We start from the raw sequence: 15,162 nt of genomic DNA on the forward strand, positions 1-15,162 counted from the left end.
AGTTCTTTAAGTAATAGAACACAGTATGTTGTCCTCGACAGCGAGTCTTCATCAGAGATAAGGATATTGTCAGGAGTTCCCCAGGGAAGTATGATAGGGCTGCTATTATGTTCTATATACATAAATGATCTGACAGACAAGGTAAGCAGCAATCTGTGGCTGTTTGTTGTTGATGCTTTGTCGTATGAAAAGTTGTCATTGTTGAGTGACTATGAGGATACAAGATGATTTAGACAAAATTTCTAGGAGCAGGAAAAACAGTCCCAGAATATTCAAATACAGCATTAATAATGTGGTGCTTGACACTGTCATGTGAGTAAAATATCTTGGCATGGTGTTGTGAAGTGCTATTAAATGGAATTAACACATAAGGATGGCATTAGGGAAAGTAAGTGGTCAACTTTGGCTTATTGGGAGAATTTTAGGAAAATATAGCTCATATATAAAGGAGATTGCATGTGGAAAGCTAGTGTGACCCATTGTTGAGTACTGCTCAAAATGTTTGGGACCCCCATCAGGTTTGATAAGATTGATAAGACAAAGACATTGAAGCAATTTACCAGCAGGCTGCTAGTTCTGTTACCAGCAGTTTTGATCAGTGCTTAAATATTATGGAGGTGCTTTATGAACTCAAATGGGAATCCCTGGAGGGCAGATGGTGTTCTTTTCATGAACTATACTGAGAAAATTTAGAGAACCAACGTTTGAAGCTCACTGCAGAAAGATTCTCTTGGTGTCAACATACATTTTGTGTAAGGACCACAAAGATAAGAGATATTATGGCTCGTATGGAGGCAAGTAGACAACTGCTTTTCCTCACTCTGTTTGCAGGTATAACAAGAAAAGAAATGACTAGTAGTGGTACAAAGTACCCTCTGCCATGGACCACTCAGTGACTTGTGAAGTATGTATGTAGATGTAAGTGTAGTTCAGCTCTCTCAAACTCACAGCAGTTTTGCATAAAGTTGGAAGAGGTTACAAACTGCAGCTTGAATAAGTACATTTGAAGAAAGATAATAAAAGACTGGAAAGAGCCACCTTGGTTTAATGATTCTGTTTGCAGAATGTTGTGAAAACAGAGGTCATTACACTCTGGCTAGAAGAAAGATAACAGGGATACTGATAGAGAAAAGTTAATGACAACTTATGTTTCTGTAAGAAGGATCATATATGAGTCTACATTGATTTTCACATCAGATCCTAGTGAAAAATTTATTAGAATATGTAAAGAATTTCTAGTCATACATATAGACAATAAATGGAGTTCAACTTTCCATTAAAAGTCTCAGAGATCTGTCTGGTGTCTAAACTGAAGACACCAGACAGAAAGCAGAAATTTTAGATTTTGTGCTTAAAAATGTACTCACACAACAGGATACTACCGTACTGATGTTTTACTGCTGCTCATACTCACGATTGAGTGATGTTATTAGCAGCCAGTGTAATTAAAAACAACAGAGACCACTTAAAGGAAATAACGGACCAGGTCCTGAATGAATTGCAGGTAGATTTTATATTGAATACACTACAGAATTAACTCCTCTCCTAGCTCACATTTATCAAGAATAGCTCATGTGGTGAATAGTCCTGTGTGACTGGAAAAGAGAGAAGTCACTCCTGTTTACAAAAAAGGGATTAGATCAGATCAGAGTTGTAGACCAAAATCACTTATGTCCATCTGTTATAGGATCCTAGAGCATATTCTACACTCACAAATTTTGATGTTCCTGTTGGAAAATGAACTTCTCAAAAAAAAAAAAAAAATCATCAGACATTCAGGAAAGGCATTCATATGAAAAACAGCTTGCTGTGTTCATACACATCATCTTGGAAACAATAGATGCTGGTAAACAGAGAGACTTCAGTGTTCTAGATTACCATAAGATGTCTGGCACCACATCATCAACTTCTAATCAAGATACAATCGTATACAGTATCTTCACAAATATGTGATTGTGGAATATTTGACTAATAGAGCATAGTACATTACCTGTATACTGGATGGTGAATATTTCATAGAAATGAAAGTAACATCAAATATGTCCTAAGGAAGCATAATAGGACCACTAATGTGATTCTTCATGGTTTCCTGGCATAAATAGTTCACAGATGAATGGTCGGATTTCAGTGTCGAATGGGGACAATATTTTGTTGAGGACAGGCAAAGTGACAGCAGACACACCAGCAGCACGCGTTCTTGTGCGTAAGCCTCGGATGGAGTAGTGAGTTGGCAGGAGGAGGTGGAGGACATGCTCAATGTTGACCGTACATGGATCAGCGCGTCAGAGAGAGAAGGTGGGGGGGGGGGGGGGGGTGCATAAAAGCATAAAAATACCACACTGGCTTCTAGGCCTCAATTCGTCAGTGCACCTGTTGATGACAGTGTGGTTGTTTACCAAAATATTGTGCCCATTGGACTCTGATAATTGGCCATTCACCTATGAACGATTTCATAAGGACCTCTAATATTTCCAACACACACAAGCAATATATCAGGTAGGATCAGTTGTACTATAAGATTGTTCACTGACACTACATTTGTGTATAGGAAAGTATTTTCATTGAACGATCATAAGGAAATTCAGAAAGACTTGGACAAAATTTTGACTTGGTGTTATGAATAGCAGCTCTCTCTAAATGTGGGCTGTGTAAAGTCTTGAACACTGCCTGTGGCAAGCTAACACTATAAGTTGCTAAGATTATACCGGTAACAAAGATAAAAAACACATAGAATCTGATTACAAGATTAGTGCTTAACTTCTTGAGCTCATAACACTATATAAGTGTCTAGGGGTAATATTAAGAAGCTATGTGCAATGGGAGGATCACCTCAAATCAGTATTAGAGAAGGTGACTATAAGACTTAGATTTGTTGAAAGGGTTCTGGGAAAGCTTCATGCATCTCTAAAGGAAATCACATACAGTATTGTAGTGTGACCAATTCTAGAATGTTGTTCCAGAGGTCGGAGTCCATATCAAGTTGGCATGAAAACAACGTCAAACTAATTCAGAGATGCGCTGCTAGGATCGTAACTGGTCAGTGTAGCCCGTAAGAGATTTTAACAGAAATACTCAGGTAACTTAAATGGGAATCTTTGGAAGGACAACATTGTAGTTCTCATTTAGAGAACTTGTATTCAAAGATGATTGTGCAACCGTTATGTTGCCACCATTGTATATCTCACATAGGGATCATGAGGAAAAAATGAGAGAGATTAGGGCATTTACAGAGAGGCATATAGACTCATTTCTTCCTTGCCTAATGTGCAAATGGAATAGGAAAGAAAATTAATAATATTGGTATAATGTAAGCCATATAGAGTCGATGGGGAAAGTGTTGCGGTCACCGAGTAGCTCAGCAGTGTCAGGCAGGCAAGGAAGTGGTGACGCCACCAGTGAAGTAAGGCCATTCACACCAGCAAGTCTGTATCCCACTGTGGCAGCCACACTACCTAGAGGTAGATGAGTAGCTCTGGATGATGAATGTGAGATCCAGTGGACCCACTGTAGAAGGGACATATCACTGCAGCAATGTGTGCCCACATGAGCAGAGGCTGGCAGCCAGGAGTTTCCTTGCCCAAGTGATGGTGGATGAGTGGCTGGACAGCCCTGGATGAGACCCAAAGACACTCAGGATTGAAGGCTAGCAGCAGCTGAATTAGGCCCCCTAAGTGGTGGTGATGATGTTTCGTTTGTGGGGGCGCTCAACTGCGCGGTTATAAGCGCCCGTACAAATTTCGAACCTTTGCTCAGCCCAATCTCGCCACTTTCATGATGATGATGAAATGTTGAGGACAACACAAACACCCAGTCATCTCGAGGCAGGTGAATATCTCTGACCCTGCCGGGAATCGAACCCGGGATCCCGTGCTTGGGAAGCGAGAACGTGACTGCGAGACCACAAGCTGCGGACGCCCCCTAAGTGACCTGCCACTTAGAAAATGCTAAGTCCACAGCATAAGACTTGGGATCAGCTGTAGGGCTGCAGCCAGCATCTCCAGACTGGCAAGGGAGATTGGTTGAGCCATTTACATTCATGGACTAATGAACCAATGTAGAGCCCTCCTTGGGACTGGTGGCTGTCAGACTATGATATCTTTGACTGCGAGTATTTATACGGTCTTTACCCATCCTTAATTTACTGCAGCATTGTTTTCTTTCCTTATTCCTTTTTTCCCCCTTTCTTTCACATAAACCACAAGAAGTCCATGGTTAAGATGTGAGGTAACTGGGTCACCAATGCTGCAATGGCTCTGCCTTCTTGTTGCGTCATTGATGGTTCCACTCTGACAGCACCCTGTGATGTAGTAACCACCTAGCACTGTAGTGCAGTTCTTTTTGTTTCAGCAGCAGTCCCCAATGCAATAACATTCAGTCAGCTCTGGTCTGATACGCTTATGTGGCCACTTTCACTAGCTATGGCAGGTGTCTTACATGGTCCAGCACATTCATGTGAACACCACCTGTGGTAGGTGTCAACATGTATCAACCACTCACAGATAGATTGTGGCAGCACTAGCAGTGAGAGATTTACAAAAAGTGTCAAGAAGGGGGTGGGGACAAAGAAAACAGTGTTGTTGTTGTTGTTGTTGTTGTTGTTGTAATGCAGAAATGGAGAAATTTGACATCCAAAAGGGCATCATCACTGGCATTTGGGCCATGGGTGGAAGCATTTACTAAAAGGCTAAGTTTGTAATCGGTTTACATAATGCTGTGGTAAAAGTACACTGTACGTTACAAAATGGCACTATCCAAAACCGGTGCCTAGGCAACTGGTGCATCATGGGCCATAGAAGATATGGGTGAATGACTGCTGCAGAGATGCAAATAGACATGCAGCTGTTGACCAACTTACTGCCCAGATCAGCCAAAAGGCTACTGACAGTGTCTTTTTAGTGACTGGTCAGTGGACATTGCTGCGTATGGGCCTCTGCAGCAGGCACCTTGTTCATGCATCCATGCTGACTGCTGTTCATCAGTGATGGAGGCTGGAATTTGCATGCCAATACCACAACTGGATTTCCACTGAGTGGCTGCATGTGGGCTTTTCTGATGAATCACCTATTAGGTTCCATTGGAGCATTATCATCTGGGGGATGTTTTTGTGGCATTCCCTGGATGCTATCATCATTCTGGAGGGCACAATTAATCACCACAAGTATGTGCCTATCCTTGGGCACCATGTCCAACCCTGTATGCAGTTTGTATTTTGTTGGCACGATGGCATTTACCTGCAGGACAGTGTAATGTGTCGCATTGCTCGCAGTGTACATGCATGGTTCGGAAAGCACCAGGATGAGGTTGCTGTACACCTCTGGCTGACTAACTCCCCGGATTTAAACCCACTTCAGAATTGGTACATCCATGGATCCTCAACTAAATAAACCTAGTGCAGCTCACTATGGCACTGGTGTTGGCATGGCTCCACATCCCTGGTGGTACCTTCCAGAACCTACACTCTTCCCACATGCCTTGCAGCAGTCTGCACTGCAAAAAGTGATTATTCAGGATTTGACAAGTGGTCACTTTAATGTGATTGGACAGTAGTTTTTACTCTACTGTGCCCAATTATCTGCAGTACAACAGTACCAATAGCTGCCATTTGCAAGCAGTGCACTACAATATGGGATTCAGGTCCACCTATTATGCAAACAACTGTTGCTCATAAGTATACAACATGTTTGAGCACCTTTGTGCCATCATTAATGAGTATTTTTGGAGAACTGAATTTCCATAATTTTTTCTGCAAACATGGCTACTGCTAGAGCTTCAAAAACCAAATCATGAGTGCACTACAACTGCAGTATCTGAGCTCACCATATGAACTGATTGAAAGTTTCCACTTACCACAAGCTTTTTTCCTTACCTTTCACTTTCCACAGAGATTCTCTCACAATACTGCAAGTATATCACCACTTGGTGAACAGATACAGTGAGAAGTTTGGTTTTCCCACAGCATTAAGGCTGTTACTGAAATGGAATTCAATTACTCCTACTGGAGTGGACACGGTATTAATTGTATGTGGTAAGTTAAAACTGTGGGCTGGATCAAGTATTGAACATGGCCTGTGGAAAGTTGAAGCCATGAGTTGGTACATGAGATGAGATTGGATTCTGCAGTTATAGCATACTACTAGTCAACTTAAAAGGCAGTAGTTGATCTTAAAGTAAATAAACTGGCTATGACATCATATTCACACATGAGTAGCTTGTTGAGTGGTCTTAGGAGAGATCTACATGTTTTTAAATTTAAAAAGAAGAAGAAGAAGAAGAAGAAGAAGAAGACCATGTCAAACTGATCATAAGCACAATACTTCTGTTTGATGAAGATGTTTATAGATTGATGTGGCTTTACATTGATGTATTGAAGACAGATTGATATCTGCTGTTTATCTGTATTCTTATTTGTCAACAGATTTGGTTTCAGTTTTGAAACAATCCTCTGTATTGATTATTTATTGTGCTTCTTTTAATGTTAATCATAATCTACATGCATCTGTGTGTTCTGTTTTGCAGAATATGGGACAGTATCAAGAAGTTCTAGCCTGGGGTTGGCTTGCATGGGGCAGTGGTAGTGGCACAGCTATGTCTCCCCATTGCTGCCAGTGTATTGGAGAACTAGGAGTGGTTCAGATTTCGTGTGCTGAACGTTGCATGCATATCCTTGCTAATACAGGCAAGGTTTATGTCCTGCATTACAGTTCTGAAACTCAGGTTGGTTATAGTTATTTTTTACGTATTACCTTTGACCCAAAATGAAAGTCTGCAAATGTTTCAAATTGTTTATGAACTAGAGGAAATAAAAATGTGGTAGTTGGGGGTGTGACTGAGTGAAGCATTAAATGTGAAGAGCTGCTCGAGAAGTACACAAAAATTGCCATGTACCTTGTCCTGTACCATTTTACAGGGCATTACAGTATTTGGTATGTAAATGTATAATATTTGACACTACAGTGAAGTTTTATTTATTAATCAATGTTGTAAATTTCAATCGGTTATTTTTGTATTCAAGCTCTTTCTGCTGTTTTTAATTGCAAAGAAAAAAAAACTACCCTAAAACTTCTACCTTATGCTAGACACAATTACAGCTTTATACATTTCTTTTACACCTTCTTATGCCACCTGTGCTCTCTACAGCAGATAACTGTTTATTGCATTACGTCAAAAACCACTGGGTTCTATTTAAATTATCAAGAGGTATACATTTACGGCAATCAAGGGAGGAACTGGTGTTGTACAGATGTGGTAGTTCACTAAATGTTGTGCTTTATCTTCAGGGCTTTTTATATGCTTGTAAATATTACATTTAAATATTTTGTCCTGGTCCATTTGCATACAAATAAACATTATATATTTTTAAAATTTGCATTGCAGTTCTTGAATTGTCCAATTTTATTACTTCTTAGCCCCGTAGTTAATTGTGTGTAATTCAAACCAGGTATTATGTTATCTTTGTATTAACTGATTTTGGAGAATGTATTTTATCTCTTCAGTTCATCCTACCTGGAGCTATGTGATATGAACCTCATGGTTTCGAGACCAAAGTTGTTCTTTTTCATGTTATATAGATTACATTACTGTTTGACCATCACACGGGCAATGTTTGTTGTGTCAGTAGTGTTGTGACTGTGCCCTCTTGTAATGTTTTGTGGTTCCTGGCTGGATGAGGAGAGGGTGGTCTGGTAGGTGGGTGGCTGGTTTCCTCTCACAGCAACACAAAATGCACACGTGGTTAAAATATACTTTATTACTGGAACCAATTGAGTACTTAACTTCAATGATGTCCAGTCTGAAGATTTGTGGTTAACAGCAATCAAATAAAATGTTCTGATTCTTAAATCTTGTCTGTGTCCGTATCACCATAGAATATGTCTTATAGTCCAGAATTTGCTTCTTGTAGTCAAGAAACAACGGCAATTTTCTTGAAACCAAGCATGGTCTACATGCGTAAGTGAATATAGATAAACTCTGTGACTAACCAGTTATTGTAGAACTACATAGCTGTTTCAAGTAAAGAAAAAGCATTACATAGTGAGACTTTTTCATGTATGCAGGAATGTTGCCTGCAGAAGATAGAGAGAATTTGCAGATAAAAATTCCTCTTCCACTTTTTGGTTTGGCCAGTGGCTTAGTCAGTTATTAATATCAAAGTTTTTTTTATTTATAGAAGTGACTTTTGAAAACACACATTGGAAGAGGCATGTGTGAAGCTCACATACAAAGAAAAGTATGCTCAGATTCATTTTCCAAGTAGAGCTGTAACATAGTTTTCATTTCTGTTGAACAGCTAGATTCACAGGTCATAAGGCAGGCATCAGCCTCCATTGGTGACATGTCTGGAGCTTATCAGGTTGCATACCTAAGTTTATGTTTGTGCTTTTATAGTCAATTCTTGAATTAGTAATACTGGGATGGGGAGGATGTGAGTATGTTGCGTACAGACAGAGGAGGAGTTGGCCATGGTTTGCGAACAGTTGAATGTGCTTTTGGCTACGGTCAGTTGTCTTCAGGCTGCTGCCTTGGGGTGTAGTAGTGGTGGAGAATCTGGTGCATTGCCTGAAACACTTCAGGTGTTACTTGTTTTGTTCATAGGCTCTGCTGCTGAGGTACCTCCCACTGCACCTGATGAAGTGGATCTGCCCTCACAGGAGAATGAGTGGCATGTGGTAACAAATTTTCGTCACTTGAGACAGAGGACCAATGTGGAGGCTGGCCACCTGGCCTTGCATGTTCGGCTGCTCCTTCAGCAAGTTCCAAGCAGGCACATGGAGGGATTTACTTGTGATTGTGAGCTCCAACTTTACACATGTTATGCACCCTCTTGGGCAAATAGCATTCAGAACCTGAAAGAAAGCCAGTGTGCACTTAGTATGTCTACCGGGATGCCTCATCTGAGATGTGTAGCAGGTCTTGCTTGCGACTGTTGAGTGGACAGGGTGCAGTCATATGCAAGTTGTGGCTCACATCGGCACTGACGATGCCTGTCACTTGGGTTCTGAGGCCATCCTCAGTTCATACAGGCGACTGGCGGATGTGGCGAAGGCTGCTGGTGGAGCTTGCATTTTTCAACATTGTTCTCTGAGTTGATTGGGGTCCTTTGGTTTGGAGCCATGTGGATGGTCTCAGCCAGAGACTTTGTTGACTCTGTGACAAGCTTGACTCCAGATTTCTGGACTTGCATTATCAATTGGGGAATTGTAGGACTCCCCTTGATAGATCAGGGCTGTACTACACATAGGAAACAGCTACTCACGTAGCAGAGTACTTCTGGAGTGCACATAATGGGATTTTTAGGATCGGTGATGGGTTGAGGTTCTCTGATGAACATTCACCACATGGCACTCAATAGCGAAATTAGACCACATTCACAGTAAAGACATTTTGATTGTCAAAATTTTAGCAAGAAATTGTCGAAGTATTCGTAACAAAGTTCCTCAATTTAGTGCCCTCCCGGAAACTCCTTGCACTGAAATTATTCTCAGGACTGGGAGCTGTTTGAAGGCCATAGTAGACAACTCTTGAGATATTTAGCGATTCATGGAACTTATAATAAAAAGACAGATTAGATGCCAAAGGAGTTTGTGTGTGTGTGTGTGTGTGTGTGTGTGTGTGTGTGTGTGTGTGTGTGTGTGCGAGAGAGAGAGAGAGAGAGAGAGAGAGAGTGGGGGGGGGGGGGGGGGGGGGGAGGGCGCACTTTACAAAAATATTGTCTCTGCTGAGGTCAAATTTCAGTGTGACAGTGAAGCTATCCGGTTGCATATAGGATGGTCACCCAATTCTGCCGTGACGGTTTTAGAGTCATTGGCAGAAAGTCTATAGTCAGTAGTGAGGAAACACCCAGATCATGCAATATTAACTGCAGGTGACTTGAACCTACTGACAAGGCAATGGTCCAATAAGGCATGTAAAACCTATCCTGAATTTTTTTTACACAGTAATAAGTCAACAAAAGAAATGCAGTGCAAACATTTTAGCTGCTAAGAGGCACCACAAGTATTTTATAAAAAATGTTGAAGTTACACATTTTTTCCATGCGAGGAACAGCTTATAACAATGATTTGTACAGCCTACCTGCCTAGAGCATGAATCTGCAAATCACTCACGCAGTGCTGCGTAGCAGAGCTATACAGAGTTCACAGACTCCAATTTTGAGCACCTAAAGCCTAATTTACAATGGAGCAAATGGAAGCAAACACGTGTGAATGAGCATTTGCAGAAAATTCACTACCATTCACTTGTATATGTGTACAATTGTTTATACTAGAGGGAACGGAAGAGAACATTACCTGTGAATGCTGTGTTATTAGTTTTTAGTTTCTGGAGCTAATATTTGGTGTACAGGATCAACTGTATCTTGTTAGAGCCACAATGTGAAACTTTGGTATTCAGTGAGGATTATTTTGTACGGTGAGTGCACTGTGATTGATGGAGTATGCAGAATAGTGCAGGAAAGGAAGAGTTTAAGTGTCTCAATTTGTATGGAAGCGTGACATATGCGGCGATTGTGCACTTCACATGGAGTTGCATCTCCATCTCTTCTTAGCACTGGTCCAAAATCTTTTTCTTCTCTCTCTCTCTCTCTCTCTCTCTCTCTCTCTCTCTCTCTCTCTTTCTTCTTCTTCTTCTTCTTAAACAAAAATGGTCTAGTGGCAAAGCACATGCTTTATGATCCAGAGGGTGCAGGATCAAATCCCGTTCAGACCACAACTTTTTCAGTATGATTTTTAACCGAGCATTCACTTCTGACATATGTTGGAATAGCCATGAAAGACATGTGGTTAGGATTTCACACATAACTGCAGATCTCCATTTTATGATTAGGTAACTGGGGTAGGTTAGGGACACGTAAGTAGCTGCAGTGGTGTCCAGTTGAAAGATCTGCAAGAGACCTACCTGGTACACCAGACAGAATTCTCTTTTGCTCGTGCTTGTTGAGTAGCTTCATATCGACAGTTCAATTCTTGCACATTTAATTCTGATAGAAGTGGCTAGCAGAGAAAAGAAAATCATGGCAGTGTTTGATGTCACAGGCAACTTCCATCAATGAGAACTTGAAATTTGTTGAAATTAAATGTGTCTTACAGTACTACATTTTATAACAATTCCTGTAGCCCATTCCTTATAATAACATTTCAATGTTGTACATTTGAGTATCAGTGAAACAGTTCTTTGTTTATTCTCTGTAGTCATCGCTGAAATGTGAAGTGTCATTCAATAGACAAAAACATACATTTTTCTTGTGCCAGGCACACCAGACAAAGGAAAAATAGATGCAGTCAGGCAGCCAGCCACTGTGGCCAAGCTGTTATAGGCATTTCAGTGCAGAACCGTGTGACTGCTACGGTTGCAGGTTCGAATCCTGCTTTGGCATGGATGTGTGTGATGTCCTTAGGTTAGTTGGGTTTAAGTAGTTTTAAGTTCTAGGTGACTGATGACCTCAGATGTTAAGGCCTATAGTGCTCAGAGCCATTTGAACCATTTTGCATTCAGGTACTTCGCAGTAAGCACTAGTATTATTAAGACAGAACTGGGATGGGATCAGAAATGGTCCCAGCCATTGTTCTGCATATTGCGCTGCATACCAGGCATACTTAATCAAATTTGTAAAGCATGGCGAAGAAAGGTGCTAATGCACAAATGACTGGAGCCTAGTAATAGTATTCTGCTGATAAACCTGAAATGAGAGAGAGGTATCTTAATTTATGTTGTCAGATAATTTCCTGAAAAAAACTTTCTGCTGTTGAAAAAATTCTTTATCGAGAGGTTGAAACGCACTAGTAGTTTCAGGTGGAATCCACATTGCATCTACAAATTTTTCATCATCCTCCACAAAAACAGAGGTGTCATTATGTCCAGACCATGAGTCCAACAAAATCAGCTGGTAGAAATATGTTTCAAATGAAATGTTGAAAATTATTCTTTCCAATTTTTCCAGATTTTGATATGTCGATTACAAGATTTTTGCAACTAAACAGTCCATTTTTTAAATTTTTATACCTAATTTGTGTTGAGGTTCTTGAAGACAGATATACAGCTGGGGAAACGGTAATGCACTCATGCTTATCACTGACATTGTCGTATATGTATGTGTCATTGTATTCAGACTGGGCAACCGACTGTGTCTTTTTTTCACCCCGAAATGATAAAGTGAGGTGTGCATGCAGTTCTTTCACAAAACCTGAGTAATCAGCATTATAAACAGCAGTTGTGGGGATAAAAGCAAGTTTCGTCTTTACGTCAGCTATGAATTTCTCTATAGCACTGTCTATCACTGGCAGCTGCTCTACACATTTACACGACATAAACTTGGTAATTTTGTGACTTTTTATTTTGTATGATTTCTTGAACCTACGTAGCCAGGTCGACGAAGCCTGGAAATTAGCAATGTTCATGTCAGATATAATTTGGAGGGCCCAGCCTCGTAGGTCTCCATTGGTAACGTGCATAGCCTCTCATGAGCAGTTCAAAATCTTTCGAACAGTTTTTCATTCAGATGATTACGGGTTTCCGTTTGGCACATATTTCTTAATTCATGCAATTCAGTCTTCCATTTGTACAGTTCACGCTCTGATTTTACAAAACAAAAACACCTTTGTACACTGCGTAACTTCAAGCGTTTTTTCCCTCCTTTATTTAACCAATATTTCACTCTCTTTTTTGTCACTGAAAACTGTTGCAGTACGTGTTTTTTTGAGGCTTGGAAGGTATTCTTCAGAACTGCTTCTAGCACAACTGATGTCATCCAAACCACAATTCATGGAATCGTCACAGTTATTTCCTATTTCTTCTAACGTATCCACAATTTCAAATGAAACGTCGATATCTTTCAAATGAATCTCAAGGAAATCAACTAACAAATAATACATATGTACGTCCTCAGGAGAAGTAGATGATTTCGGTTGGAAACGACGTTCTTCATATTTCATCATTGCTAAATAGAGAACGTTAACTGGATTCCACATTACTGCGAAACAGGCAGAAAAAAAGAAGGTACTATTAGCAGGCATGCATTATGAAAGGACAATAAATATTAATTCAGCTTTATCTGTATTGTCAATACTTACCAATACTGCAAAAAAACAACTGATAATTGGTAATAGATGTTACTTGAGTGGCTAATTTGAGAGAATAGCAACTGTGTACTGTAGTGTCAGAGAAATTATCAACAAATTGAAACCTGAAATGTCCTTTACAAATTACAATCAGGTCGTGTCATGCTGTTTACAAATGTACCTCCGACCTCAGGTGTGTGTGTGTGTGTGTGTGTGTGTAAACGGGTGCGCATCTAGTTGCACATATGCAGTTGCTACAGTGCCACTAGAGGTGTACGTTTCCACAGCCGCCTGGCGCCCTGTGAATTTGACAATTTTCAGCTTTTTTTTTTTTTTTTTTTTTTTTTTTTTTTTTTTTTTTTTTTTTTTTTTTTTTAAATACGTGCAGTGCCTCTTAGTAGCTAAAATTTTGACAGTGTATTTTTTCATTGTCTTCTTCCGGTGTAAAAAATTTCAGGGTAGGTTTTGACATGTCTTATTGGACACATTCCGTTGTGAGTATAGACTGGGATATTTGTGGATTCATTGCAGGGGGTACAGACAGTTTTGTGAAGTCCTTTTGAACATGTTTTCCAGAAACTGTCTTGAGCAGCTCCTTCGACAGTCCACATGATATGGAAATATTTAAGACCACCTAGCTACAAACAGGCTCGACCTAATTGACAGCGCTGGTAGAGAAACAGGGAATAGTGACCATGATATCATCATAGTGACCTTGATTACTGAAGTTAATAAATCAATCAAGAAGGCTAGAAGAGTATGTTTGCTAGAAAGAGCAGGTAGTCAGTTGTTAGCTTTCCACTTAGACAGTAAATTGACATCATTTAGTCCCAGTAAGATAGATGTATAGGAATGATGGGCAGAGTTTAAACGGATGGTAAATCATACTCTGGAGAAGTATGTGCTATGTAAATGGATTAAGGATAGGAAAAACCCACCATGGTTTAAGAATAAAATTCAAAAAATGCTGAGGAAGCAAAGGCTGCATGGTTCAAAAGAGAAAGCGCAAATGCCAACAGGGGAACATTAATAGAAATTCATGTATCTATAAAAAGATTAATTTTTTTTGCAAAGAAAAGTACCATCGTCGTCCTTAGCAAAAGATCTTCTTGAGAACCCAAGAAAGTTCTGCTACTACGTAAAATCAGTAAGTGGCTCTAAGGCTTCTATGCAGTCACTCGTTGACAAGTTTGGTGTGGCAGTAGAAGATAGCAAAAGCAAAACCAAAGTTTTCAATTTTGCATTTAAGGAATTGTTCACGAAGGAGAATCATACAAACATACTGTCATTTTACCATGACACTGACTCCCGTATGGACAGCATAGTAATAAGCATCACTGATGTAGAGAAAGAACTGAAAGAGTTGACAGCAAATAAGTCACCAGGTCCTAATGGAATTTCAATTCAGTTTTACATAGAGTACTGTGCAGCATTGGCCCCTTACTTAACTTGCAAATATCGCAAATCTTTCACCCAGCGCAAAGTCCCAAGCAACTGGAAAAAAGTGCATATGGCATATGGCTCCTATATACAGGAAGGGTAAAAGAACGGACTTAACAAAATTACAGACCAGTATCTTTAACATTGGTTTGCTTCAGAATCCTTGAAAATATTGTCAGTTTATATATAATAGTTGAAAAGTTGCTGTCCATAAATCAGCACGGTTTTAGAAAGCATTGTTTGTGTGAAACACGGCTTCCCCTTTTCTCACATGCTAGGAAATGACTAGTAGCGGTATTCACTACACACCATACAGTGGCTTGCGAGCTATGTATGTGGATGTAGATGTAGTGCTACCCAGTCAAGCCTGGAAAATTTACAGTCTTTGGAAAATTTACAGTGTTTCCAAAATTATCACCGTATTTCACTTGGTTCATCACTGAAACATTTTGTACATTTTGTGGCCACTGTGCTTCCTAAATGAAACAGATCCATGAAATCTTTATAGTATGATCCTTTTACATATAAATTAGTTTTGTTTCTTCCAACTTTTCATTTTTGAGCTACAGAAAAGTGTCAGTAGCTCCTTAAGTGTTGGGTTGCTAAGGGCTAAAGATGAAGGTGCTCTGTTGGAAATAACACCACTCTTTACCAATATTATTGATCATTT

General features: G+C 39.9%; 1 protein-coding gene across 2 annotated transcripts in view; it reads left to right on the forward strand.

The window, feature by feature from the left end:
• LOC126297739 (E3 ubiquitin-protein ligase HERC2) overlaps positions 1 to 15,162 on the forward strand; it is a 752,343-nt gene that overhangs the window by 94,918 nt on the left and 642,263 nt on the right. For both annotated transcript variants that reach the window (XM_049988889.1, XM_049988890.1), the window contains one exon: positions 6,517 to 6,714. In XM_049988889.1, coding sequence (XP_049844846.1) covers positions 6,517 to 6,714 — 198 coding nt within the window. The remainder of the gene's footprint in view (positions 1 to 6,516; positions 6,715 to 15,162) is intronic.

This window comes from Schistocerca gregaria, chromosome X (assembly GCF_023897955.1).
Source record: "Schistocerca gregaria isolate iqSchGreg1 chromosome X, iqSchGreg1.2, whole genome shotgun sequence".
Lineage (NCBI taxonomy): Eukaryota > Metazoa > Arthropoda > Insecta > Orthoptera > Acrididae > Schistocerca > Schistocerca gregaria.